We start from the raw sequence: 12,978 nt of genomic DNA, 5'->3' as shown, positions 1-12,978 counted from the left end.
AAGAGCGTTGTGAGCCAATCTGTGTGTGATTATTTCTTTGAAGCTCAGGAGAAAGCAATCGATGTTGAGAATGTGCCTCCTGTCATCTCAACGCCGCATCACTACCTCATCAGCATCTATCGGGATAAAATCTTCTTTGTGTCTGTCATACAGACAGAAGTGCCACCACTCTTTGTAATTGAATTTCTACACCGAGTAGCAGATACTTTCCAGGTCTGTCACCATTAAATACTTTTAAAATTTAAATAATTCTAAGGGAATTTTTGTATAAACTTCTTTTAAAGAAAGGTAATAAACCCTCCTATCAGTGACTTTTTCCTTTGCAATTTTTAAGTCAAGCACTGGTTTATAGAGTACAAAGGAAAGGAAGGTATATTTGGTGTATTAATTTGATTTATAGATACCAGTGCATATGTGCTAAACCCCAAATCCCACTTTGTAAATGATGTCTTTTTTCAGTAAGCTTTTGTACTGTTCATGTTTTATAGATGAACAAGAAGGAGCATGCAGTCATGAAGCACTCTGTAGGGAGGAAGGAGATGAGAAGCGTCAGTCAGTTTTCAACCTATTTATTTCACAGATATTGTAAATAAAGGAACCTCTGTGAAGATTGGGCATTGCTAAAAGATAGTCTCCTTACTTTACAAGAGTCTTCTAACTGAAGATGTGTTAATGCTCACAAGCGGAAGAACCTTTGGGACATATATACTAGTAAACCAGACTACCTTAATTTCACTGTTCACGCTGTCTTTATTTCTAATGAGGTGCTAAATGTAATCTTAACATATGATGCAGTCAGACTATAGAAGTAGCTAATCAGTTTAGGCACTAAAATTCCTTGATATATTGGAGGGTTTCTGTAAGCAAAAAACCAAACAAACTTTTGCAAAGCATTTTAACAGGAACAAAAATCCTCTCCTTTGTAATCTCTGATTTGTTTAGGATTATTTCGGCGAATGTTCGGAGACTGCAATTAAGGACAATGTAGTTATTGTGTATGAACTTCTAGAAGAAATGTTAGACAATGGCTTTCCACTGGCAACAGAATCTAACATATTGAAGGAGCTGATTAAGCCTCCCACAATTTTGCGCTCCGTTGTCAACTCTATCACAGGTATGAAAATAATTAATTTTCAGCGGTGACTGGCAGTTTAAAAACAAAGCCTCACCATGCTTCGTAGCTAAAAAATAATATCATATCGGTGTGAATCTGTAAGGTGAGGCCACTGTCCTGCCACTTCTCACAATTAAGAATTGAATAAAAGCAACTTCCTCCTTATTTGCAGTTTATGCCTGGCCCCTTTGATATCCCCAGCAGCACTGTCTGGCCCAGCCACAGCTGCTGAAGTTCCTCAGGAATAGCAGTTCCCAGTACAGACAGCACATACTGGAGACAGGTGCTCTGGGATTGGTACAGAGCTAGCCCCAAGCCTTGAATAACTAGGGGCATGGGAGAAGCTTATGCATTTTATAAGAAATCATTATGGAAAGGTATATAACAGATATCTAATAAGTCTTTGCTGGCTGGGAACAGATTGCACGAAGGGAAGCAAATAGCCTGTCCTTAGCCTCCTTCCCGCCCCTACCACCATCAACATCCATCAAGTTCGGAGCTGCTTTCAGGCTGTTGTAAATGGGTATGTCTTGTACTGACAGAGCCAAATGTCTGTCAGCTGAGGTGGTGGAATCTGCTTGTCTGGCAAGCGGGTGCAAGGGAGGTAGGCCATGAGATGTCAGATGGGGTCAGATATATGTGAGATGTTCGCTTGTACATTGTGTTAGAGAAGGGTAGTAAGTGGGCTGCAGGGCCATACAGAGGTAGAGCTCGGAGGAGCTGGTCTTTAAGGTAGCACACATGGTTTAATCTTTGAGTATAAATCTCATCAGTTTTCATTTCTGGTTTTTGGGTTTTGGTTGGTTTTTTAATATGGTTTTGGATGGTAGTAGTTATACTTACGAAAAATATCTATGACGTTAAGGGACTAGATGCACCACTATAAGGGGAATTAAGACTCCTGAAGCCAAGGGTTGCAGCATCAAATCCTCTTGTTTTATCTAAAGCCTTATTAGAATTCCCTAGGAGCCTAAAGCGCCTGCCCAGGGCAGCCTGCATGTTGTCACTGTCAACAGCTCACCGCTGAGCGGGTGGGAAATCGCAGCCTGAGATGTCTCCCGCCCGCCTGGCCTGGCAGCCCAGCACTGCTGCACCCTGCAAGGCTGCTGAGGGACATGAGGCACGGACATGGCAACTGCTCCCCTTCAGAGATGCAGTGGGAGTGAGGAAATGGTTGCAACTCCTCCCTCATGCGTTACAGCACCAGAGTGGACTTTGGGGAGGTGTTTTTCTGTGTGAGTTATTTTACTAGCTCAAAAGAATGAAAACTCCTGTTTTCTGCCTGCTAGGAGAGGACCTACCCAGCAGGTTGTGTAGAAATGATAACCGCTGGCTGCCAGCCTCTCAGTGAAGCTGTCTCACGTGGCAGGACACACTACCACATTCATTGTGCTAAAGGGCACAAACAGGCGTGAGCCGTGGCCCTGTCCTGAGACCTACTTCTAGCAGAGGGAGTTGTTTTCAGTATACTGGGATTCCAAGATCAGTCACCTTAAGCCCCAGAAGTGATAAGATTTTTTTTTTTTTCTTTTTAAAGAATCATCAGTTTACTTTATAACTAGGTAGCTCAGGAAGCCCTCTTCTCACACTGGGTGGTATTAAGAACCAGGAGCCGAGGGTGACAGCAAGGCAGGCAGGGGCAGTGGCATCACTGTTAGAAGAACAGAACAGAACAGAAGAACTCAGAAGTTGAGCCAGCAGGTCAGGGTCAGGATCGGGATCAGATGATAACAGGGTCATCTACAGCTCAGTGATTGCCAGGAGAATCTATCATGATGACACAAGTCAAGCGAGAAAGTCAAGTCTATGGGCCAGGGTCTGGATCAATTTGGCACATGGTCAGGTGTAAACGTGGCTGTCATGTTGCTGCAGGGTAGCTCAGATGGGTGCCAAGGGTGAGAGCCTCAGCCTAACAACAGCTCCCAAGCAAAGGGGGTAGGAGCCCTCCCTAAGGCTTCTTCCATAACAACTCTTAACAGTAAAACAGCCCTGAAGTCAGACTGTTAAAACTCTTAGGAGAAGGGGGAATAGTGCTTAAGGCCCTCACAAGGAGCTGTAATGTCTTGAATTGTAATGATTAAATCCTTTACAGGATCTAGCCCCACATCTACTCCCACTCAGACCTCCTGCTGACTTGAGCCTTGTATTTTGCTGTGCAAAGTATAGTCTGAAAACCATAAGTCTGGACACATCCTTAAAATATATTCACGTCACCTAATGAATGAAATTTTAGTGGTCGAGGTTCTAGTCTGCAGTTCTTGGGGGCAAATCTTGCTTTGATTCTTAATTTTGGCAGTTGAAACATTCCTCTTGTGATTAATTACTGATTTTGAGTTCCTTTTCATTTTTAAGGCAGTAGTAATGTGGGTGACACACTTCCCACCGGACAGTTGTCCAACATTCCTTGGCGCAGGGCAGGAGTAAAATACACAAACAACGAAGCCTATTTTGATGTCATTGAAGAAATTGATGCGATTATAGACAAATCAGGTAAGATGCCTTGCAAACTCATTTTTGTTTGTTGAATGTGTTTACATTTACTGATGTAAATCTGCTGATGTTTAGAGAGAATAAGTCCAACACCTTTTTGCCTGTGTTTTATATACATGAATCTATATCTTAAATAGAAATACACAATTTAAAATAGAAATATACAATTTAAAATTATGTGCCCAAGTATATTTCTTCAGTTCATCTTAAAATAGCAATATGCTCTAGGCTGCTTCAAGAACATCCACAAGAAATATTCTGTACTTAGATGTTTTCTCTTTGTATATTGATTACCTCTTAAGAGATACAAATGGAAAAAAATAGTTGAAGTTTTAAATGTGATGAGAAAATGATCTTCCATTGTTTCTGCCAACAATTTACTGTAGTTCTCGTAGGCCCTCAAATGAGCAAGACTGAAGCTTTCATTAGTTTTCTTCTGATAGCAAGACAAAACTTGGTGCAAAATATCTGGACAGTATTTTTTTTCTTATATATAAACTGGAGCCAGATATTATGAAGCATAATAATAGTTGTTTCTTTTCTGTAAATGAAACATGGTATCTTCAAATACAAAAATTAATCTGAGATTTAACTCTGTGGAGGAATCTGATAACTTTTGTGTAAATGCTGCCAGTGCCACGAAGTAGAAAAAACTGATCCACAAAGGAAACTGCTATGCTGTGGACAGGAGCCTGCTGTTTTGTTCATTATTGGGGCCATCAGTTACTAAAGCTGAAGACTGCATGACACCATTTTATGGTGGTATCAGGCAGGGAGCAAATCTCTGATTTCTTCGTTCAGTGCTGCTATTGTAGCAGTAGTCAATGTTGTTTTGGTTCCATACACCAATTCGACAAACGCTTTGGCCGCCATTGAACTGGATAGTCATAATTAGCTATTATGCAGCTCTTACTCTCGCCATCTTAAAACTAAAAGAAGGTGGCAGTCACAGTCAGAACACCCTGACGGCTGTGTTACTCTCCTAGCTCAATAGGATTCCAGGAGTAGTATGAGTGCTTAGTCTGAGGAGTTATAATCAAGACCATGTTTGAATTTTTGTATGTATTTCAAGCCCAGTCAGTGTCCACTGAGAGTTTAAATTGCTTGCTGAAGATCAACTGCAGCAGTCATAGCTACTCTTTTCTGCTCCGATCCCTTGGGGACTAGCAATGCAAGAACTTTCTTCCTAACCTTCACTAGGACTAAGAGGTAGATAAGGTTGCTCCCCTAGAATAGAGATGTTATCTTGTTTCATAGGGATATGGTTACCTGCTTTCATCTGAAACAGGATCCCTTCTTTTCAGGCAAAGTATTAACCCACAGTTTCTCCTTCCCCTTGACTAAATCAGCAATAGTTTCTACCTATCTTCTAAAATAACCTTTGCTTGTAGGGCTAATTAGTCCAGAGTCCTGCTCATGCCTTTCTGTCCTTATAGGGCATTTAAGGAAATGAGCCTTTCCTGGGCAAGATGCTTGGTATTCTTGCCTTGGAGTTTTGGTTTTGTTTTTTTTTTTGCTGTAGATTTATTTAACACCAAGATGAATATGTAATCCCATTGTTAAACAAGCCATGCTTGTGAAAGCCAAGGCTACCTGGAGCTTTATAGCACAAACTTTCTGTGTTTTGATGCTGACTGTTTTGATGTGCTTCAACTTCCCTGCACTACTACAAAACTTGCTAGTTTCCTGGAGACAGGGGACAGGCATGAAAGAAAGGAAGATTCAGAGCTTGCATATTCTGAAATTCTTACTTGCTCATTGCTGGCAACCAGTTCAAGCACATCCAGTACAAGTCCTGTGTGACAGCTGGCACAAGTATAATTAGCTGATTTGGGACAAGCTGTTTGCTCTGGCTCATGCATTTTAGCAAGCTGCCCAGGCCACAGGTAACTGGAATGACATTTCCTATCTGTGCTTGGCGTGTTCTTGAGTGTTGTGCAAATGTCATCTGTGCCCTCTAGCTGCACTTCACAACGTTTGTTAGGCCCTTGATAATAATGTTAAGTCAAGTGTCTTTTTTTTTCCCCTGCAGGTTCCACAGTCTTTGCAGAAATCCAAGGTGTTATTGATTCGTGTATTTCCAGATCTTTCTCTTTCTTTCATGGTAAATTTAGCATATATTTGGGAATTTTAATTGCTCAGGATTTATTTTTCTTAATGATCAGATTTAAAGAATTTTAAGAGCGCAATCACTAATTCATGTGTTACACATACGAGAAACAACAAGTTTTGCATTATATCATAGAAGTTGCTGCATTGCTCAGTAGTCAGAATGGCTTTTGTCTGTACATAAAAATACACTAACAGGAACTGCTGTACCAGGTCAGACCAGAAATCCATCTAGCTCAGTAACGTGTCTCGGGTAATGGCTAGGAATGATACTTGGAGTCTAAGAAATAGGAATTGGGTAGAGTTCAGTAGCTAGTTCAAACTGTTGATACTTGATGAGATTTCACTTAGCGCTTTGCCATTACTTACAGAACCCACGGCTGCTGGATGACGTCAGCTTCCATCCATGTATTCGGTTCAAACGCTGGGAGTCTGAGAGAGTTCTTTCGTTTATTCCTCCCGATGGGAATTTCAGATTGATCTCCTACCGTGTCAGTTCACAGAAGTGCGTTTCCCTTTAGACACGCTGGTCTTCAGATATACCATCTACTGCTTTCCATCTGAGTAACTGCAGATTTCTCCTTGTTATGGGGGGAATTTGCATTGTTGCTAAAATGCATGTTCTCAGATTTTGTCTCATCTGTTGCTCTGTCCACACTAAAACAAGAAAACAGTTTTTCAGTGAGCTGCTGATACTCAGCAATGATTTTTCAGTGGGATAAACCACACATGACAGTAATATAGGGCTATTAATTCCTGGTAATCATTGTTGCTGCTAGATGCTTGTGGCTAAGTCTCTGTATACATAGAGGACTCTGATCTTCACAAAAAGAATAAAGCAAAAAAGTGTAAACTGCAGATATTTGCAAACTAAGTCTGATTTGACTGGTGGCTGTTCTGAGAATTGGCTCAGTGAGATTATTTCAAAAAAAATAAACAGATGGAGGGAGAGAGATTAGGACAAGTGATTTGGAAGAAAATCTTTTTTTCCTGTGATTTCTCTGCTAATAAAATCACTTCAGCAATGATGTTGAAGAGCTGAGTATCACTTTTCACTTTTGAAAAAAACTGGTTCTAACTTGAATACCTGCCAGAAACACAAGAACTATTTATGAGGAGGAGCTTTATTTTCTCGAGCAGAAAAGTAGCCAGGATGCATTCAGCTACTGTCTTCTCTTTTCAGCTTGGTGGCAATTCCTGTATATGTGAAACACATGATCAGTTTTAAGGAAAATAGTTCTTCAGGAAGATTTGATGTTACCATTGGACCAAAACAGAATATGGGGAAAACGGTAGAAGGAGTTGTCATGACAGTTCACATGCCAAAGGCCGTACTTAATATGAACCTCACTGCTACACAAGGCAGCTATACATTTGACCCAGTTACTAAAGTAAGTCTTAAGTTTTTATTTTATATAAATATCTAAGATGGCATTAGAACAAGTCATGCATATTGCAGAGCACTGGAGCAGTGTTACACACTTAGAAAACTTTCCCTTCAGCATATGTTTATGAATTAAAATCTTCTCTTTAAAATTTACTTTTTCAAATTTAGATACACACTAGTTGTGATTTCTAGTTTTACCAGTCTCCTTTCCCTTCCATTCTCCTCTGCCTTTCCTTCCTCTCTTTTCCCCTGCTCCTTCATCCCCCTAGTATTTTTCTTTAGTGGATGCAGCAGTATTTTGCTGGTGGTTTCAGCTATGGTATTTTGCAATCTATGTTTTTTGAAACATACTTACCTGCAGTAGACTTGAAAATTGGTAGCTGGAAAAACAGGGATCAGGAGAAGAAACCTCTTTGAAAAGATCTGCTTGAAGACACACAGGAAGGAAAACAAAGGGTCTGAAAAACTGTATCTTGGGAGTCCTGCTTTCTTGCCTCTGAGTTGGGGTTTCAGACCTCCTAAAGCTTTTTAGTACCCAGGAACCATTTTGCTGAAATGCAGTCTGAGCCAAACCATTCTGCTGGCTTTAACACCATGCTCTGAGCTTGGAATATCTCAGTCAGCAATTGATTTGAATTGTAAGTGAAAGCTCTCCAAGTAACATTTTGTTTCAAAAAGAACAGACCTTGATCTTTTAAAAACAAAACCACCAACAAAACCACTTGAAGTCTCCTTTCCTCTCTGCAGAAATAAATTATACTGTGCTTTTATCAAGAGTTGGGATAACTAGGTGGATTGTAACTGCGAAAGTTTGTAGAAGTAGGGAGAACTGAGGGTTTTCTGCATTTATCAAGAATTTTCAGTTTATGATAAGAAAAAAAAAAAAACAACCCTCTTGTGGGTGAGTAAAGGGCCAACTTGGTTCCATGTATCTTTTTTAAAGTGTAAGAATCAATGGGAAACAAGTGACCCTTAGGAAAGTTACTCTAGCTTAAACATCCCCTTTTGCCAAGTGCCTTGCTCCTTGTCCTCCTCATTCTCGTGTTTTAAGTTCCTACGACCTTTGTGCTGGTTACTGTCCTTGCTTCATGGATCTAGCCGACCCAGTCTGACAACAGGAACAATCACCATTACTAAGGGAACAAGACGTATTAAGTGCTCAGACCAACTAAGGAACGCTGACAGGGCAAAAGAAATGCCGGGAAGGAGAAGACACCATACCTGCAGGAGCCCTAACCGTGCCATCTCCCAGCCAGTAGGATAATTCTCAGGGCTACCAGGCTACTTTCTGTACCCAGCCTGCAAACTAAAAGCTTGACGTGAACTTGACCTCATAGGTTGTTTTCTAGAAAGCTACTGCTACTATTCTCTCTTTCCTGACAAGGTGTTAACATGGGATGTTGGCAAAATTACCCCTCAAAAGCTACCAAACCTGAAGGGCATAGTGAACCTGCAGTCTGGAGCCCCCAAGCCAGAGGAGAATCCAAGTTTAAACATCCAGTTTAAGATACAACAGCTTGCAATTTCAGGTGAGTGGATGGGTGTTAGATGAAATTGGTACTGATGGAATGAGTAGCAGTAGGAAATTAAGTGGGAAAGTGTTAATCTTTTAATTAGAGATGCTGATCTGAAGTCAGCTTGGTCCAAAAAGGTAAAGTCTGGTTTACCCAAACCTGACAGTTACCCTTGCTGGAAGACTCCCTTGCTGAGAATTGTGAATTCCCAATTGTTTTGCTTTAAGAAAGACTGTGACAAGTGGACAGAAGAATGGATTTTTCTTTGTTGACTTGTGCATTAAACTTGCAAATTTATCCTTTTAGTGAAGTGATGGATGATGATTTAGCATGCTGCTCTTGACTTGCTTTAGCCTTGTACCACTAAAGCCCTTTCTAGTGGTCATTAATTTTAAAGAATGTCCTTCTTATTCTTTCCTTCTGGAGCTGGTTAGTTTTTCATCTTCAAAACAATCTGCAAGTAAAATCAGAATGAAGTCTATAGGGTGAGTGCAAAACTAAATTTAAAGCAAACAAGGCCTCAGTCTGCAAACACTTAAATCATGCAAGTTGACCACATGTAAAATACTTCTGCAAGCAAGCTTTGCAGGATTAAGACCCTTACAGAGCGAAGGCTCACATTTGGAAAGGAGGAGGATGACCGAAGGCAATAGATGAGAATGAGGTAGTACATGTACCTTTCTAGGTAGGTACGAGGCTATGGTCCTTTTGCTTCCTAGACTACTTTGCTGAGTGAGTAATGGTTAGTCCTTGTGTAACAACAGAATCCTGCAGTTTTCTCTTAGACTTGCAACCCACTAGTTTAAATCTAGCAAAACATAGTGGATCGAATGGCTGGATGCCGGAGATAATGGACCCGTGAGAAAGCAGGGGACAACCTGAAACTGTTAGGTAATTAATAGCTTCTGGTTTTCCTCAATAAATAGCAGAGGGATTGCTGGTCCTTGCAGTTATGATTTAGAGGGAAAAGAACTCTAAAACTTGTCCTTCGCTTCACCTACATTATTGAAATGTGTGCAGTGTATGGGAGCTGTGGAAGATAGACTCATTTGTTCAATAGTTCATCCCTTGGAAGGAGGGTGTTGGCTCACTGAGTAGGACAGAAAAAAGTTGTTGCCCTGCCAGGGCAGCTATGAGAAGGTGACAAGAATCGCCTCTTCTACTGTTTCAAACCAGATGAACTTGTGAAAGGAGGGAAATTAGCTTCCTAACCGATCTTAACATGCTTCAAGAAAGCAGGACTTTTAAACAGACTGACATGATTTCTAGCATTCTACTTTTAACTTTGTATTTGTTTTTGTCTTTTTCCAGGACTGAAAGTGAATCGCCTAGACATGTACGGAGAAAAATACAAGCCTTTTAAAGGTGTCAAATATATTACAAAAGCAGGAAAATTCCAAGTCAGGACATGAGAAGATGCTCTACTTCCAAGAGGAAATTCCCCTTAAAAAAAACTTGACTGCTTAGTGACTTATGTTGCTATTAATTAGGTGCCAATTAATTAATAGACACTGATTAGTTTGGGATCAAAGCGTTTGTGCACAGCAGCTCTTAAAATGAAAGCATAGCTTAGTTTTTCTTAATATGGCTTTAAAATAAGGTACTTTTTTTCTAATACACCTTCACTCTTTTTTTACCGAGTTGTTGTGCTGGTGAGTAGTTTGATATAGGTGATCCACAAAACGTAACAAACACTACACTGCCAGTCAGATACCAAAGCCCAGAGGCCAAGCACATTAGGAAGGCCAGACAGGCCACTGGAAAAGTCTTGTGGTGGCACGTTTTGCTGCTGCAGCCACCTGCAAAGAAAGCTCAGCTATTCTCACAGCCAGCTGCAAGCTGGCATTCCACAAAGCATCACGTAATCCCTTCAGAAATAGCAGCAGTAAGAGGGGCAGGGGTCCCACAGGGGCCTGGGACATAGCAAGTGTCACTCCTGAGAAAGAGCTTCTGATAAGAAAAAAATAATTTCCTTGTTGTTTACAAGAAATCACCTTTCTTAAGAAGCATTTGCCTTAATCAGCTTTCATTTGTGCCATCTGCAGATGGGCTGATAAAAATAACATTCTGCATTAAATCTGAGAGGTGATTGTTGCTTCAGTAATCCACTTTCTTTCCATTCAATCTCATCATAGCCATCATTTTTTTTTAAGAATACAGTTGCAGAGAGTAAGATCTATTTTTTATGTGAAGCCTTTGCTTTGATTTAGATATTCCACTTGTTCGAAGTGGATGCCACCAGATTTGTGCCATGTGTACATTGGAGCGTAGCCTTTTAGATAGCACAATAGAAGCGTCAAGTGTATTTAATGGTTGTGTGCTTTAATGTTATGAAATAAAGGGAACTCTACTGCAAATACATCTTCTCTTGTGAAATGTTTGCGCTGTTGTAAACTATTCGTGATGCTCTTAAGCAGGAGACATCTGATATACAATTAAATGATGACTATTTGCTACATCTTTAATGAACTTGATCACTGTGCAGCTACTTAAGTTTAGAAAGGGCATTTAGGAGCATGGCAGGTAAGCTCCCTTTCTTATTTTTATTTTTTAAATGGAGAACAATTAATGTTTAGATTATGACATTTCAAAGACACAACAGTGATGATACAAAGCTGACTAAACTTTTCCTTATACACCAGCATAAACTTGTTATCTCTGTAAACTAATACATGCTCCACAGTACCTGTCAGGTTTCAGACCATACATTTGGTCAGTACATAGTAGGCTGGGAAACCCAAGTTCAGATTGAGGAAGGGTGGGACACCGGAGAATCTTTGTTTCCCTAACCTGTTTGGCTTACAAATTGATTAATAGGTGCTAACTTTGCTTCGGAGGAAGAATAGGAACTCAAGTCATTCAGTAGTCAAAATTTCAAATACTGGGACAAAAAATGATCCAGTCTGAAAAAAGGAGGGGGAACGCATCTGAACGCTGGCAGCAAGCCAGTAAGAAAAGAAATGAGCATGTGTTCTCTATTGGTAACTTTGGTGATATCACTAGGGTAAACTTGGGCACGGACAACCATTTTGAATTTCTGAAATTACAGTAGATATGTAACCGATAACGTCCCAAGCTTAAGTCTAAGTAGCTAGAGCTGCTCTCTGCATTAACAGCCTGGAAATGCTGCAAGATCTCCGTTCAGAACTGGCACCATTACTGATCCAGAACATAATGTAACATCAAAACTGGCTAGCCTTAGCACCTTAATTCCCTTCAGCGTGTCACAGAACAAGCCTTGCCAACCTTCTGCAAATCAGGCACCGGGGAAGCATGCACAAAGCTTCTGTCTCTGGAGAAGCTTTGATCCATACTTCACAGCACACCACCAGAAGTTGCTGTCAACGAGAATTACACTCACCTGGTAGGAAACCACCCTGAGCATGAAGATGGTTTCTGTCAGAGAAATGGTGTTTGTTGTGGAGGCTTATCCCTTTTGCTGTAGGTGTGCTGGCTCCTGCCAATTCTGCAAACATGGGAAACTCAACTGCAGAATCTGCAGAACACAGAATCCGTGCTCGTATTCTCCCTGTTAAAAAAAAATTGCGCCAGCACTGCTATGAATAGTACAGCTTAAGAAATCAGAGGATGTCCTTATTGAGGAATTGCTACTGCCAACTTTTGATCTCCCCTTCTCTAGGTGTCCAGCTCTGGGAGTGCTGACAAAGGTGATTGTGTCTCGGGTTCTCATCCTCTCTCAGATACAGAAAGAACTGTGTGAACAGTACGAAATCTGAATTTTACCTCTTACTACTAAATCCCAGATGCCTTCCGGCACTGTGGAACATTGGGCCTACAGCACCAATAAATGTTGGTTCCACGAAGTCAGAACATTATGTGTGCTGGTAGAAATTTTTAGCGAGAAATAGTGTTTATAAGAGGTTCTCACTGTGAAGGAATGAAGGAAACAGTACAGCGATTCCACGCTAATCGCCCTTGCGTTCAGTTTGTGAAGTAAAATTCAGATTAATGAGGTGTTGGCCAGAGCAGCAGTTCTTCCCTTACTGACAGGATCAGGCAAATCCCATTTCAAGTTTTCAGAACCTTGTTCAGTGCTACTAGAACAGATGACCATCAGGCTTCTGGAAAAACTCCCATTTTCTCCCACTGGACCACGGCTTCCAGTAAATTCTTTAATTACTAGTTTTATGGGCACAAAAGACAGAAACAACTTGTTTTAATCTTCTCGTGTTTGAGGAACTTTGCACTTTTTTCTGTTCAGAATATGTAGAAACAACTGTTCTTTTGCTTTATATTTCTGCTGCTTTAGCTTTTTGCTGCTCTTGTTACAGTGTTATCCACTGCTCTGTTTTCATTAATACTCACAAGCTGACATTTGTACAAATGCATTTTTATTGTTTTAA

The 12,978-nt window shown here is 40.6% G+C and overlaps 1 protein-coding gene across 1 annotated transcript in view; it reads left to right on the top strand.

Moving 5' to 3' along the window:
• The window catches only part of AP3M1 (adaptor-related protein complex 3, mu 1 subunit), an 11,029-nt gene extending 58 nt beyond the window's left edge, over positions 1 to 10,971 (top strand). The window contains 9 exon segments of the mRNA XM_009572465.1: positions 1 to 213; positions 943 to 1,114; positions 3,467 to 3,604; positions 5,637 to 5,682; positions 5,684 to 5,708; positions 6,085 to 6,218; positions 6,897 to 7,104; positions 8,485 to 8,629; positions 9,926 to 10,971. The exon segment at positions 1 to 213 is cut by the window's left edge and continues 22 nt beyond it. Coding sequence (XP_009570760.1) covers positions 1 to 213; positions 943 to 1,114; positions 3,467 to 3,604; positions 5,637 to 5,682; positions 5,684 to 5,708; positions 6,085 to 6,218; positions 6,897 to 7,104; positions 8,485 to 8,629; positions 9,926 to 10,026 — 1,182 coding nt within the window. The 3' untranslated portion in view covers positions 10,027 to 10,971.
• Positions 10,972 to 12,978: the final 2,007 nt, after the last annotated feature.

This window comes from Fulmarus glacialis, unplaced genomic scaffold (genome assembly GCF_000690835.1).
Source record: "Fulmarus glacialis isolate BGI_N327 unplaced genomic scaffold, ASM69083v1 scaffold12652, whole genome shotgun sequence".
Taxonomy (NCBI): domain Eukaryota; kingdom Metazoa; phylum Chordata; class Aves; order Procellariiformes; family Procellariidae; genus Fulmarus; species Fulmarus glacialis.
The sequence above is the reverse complement of the archived record's forward strand: the minus strand, read 5'-3'. Positions and strand labels throughout refer to the sequence as shown.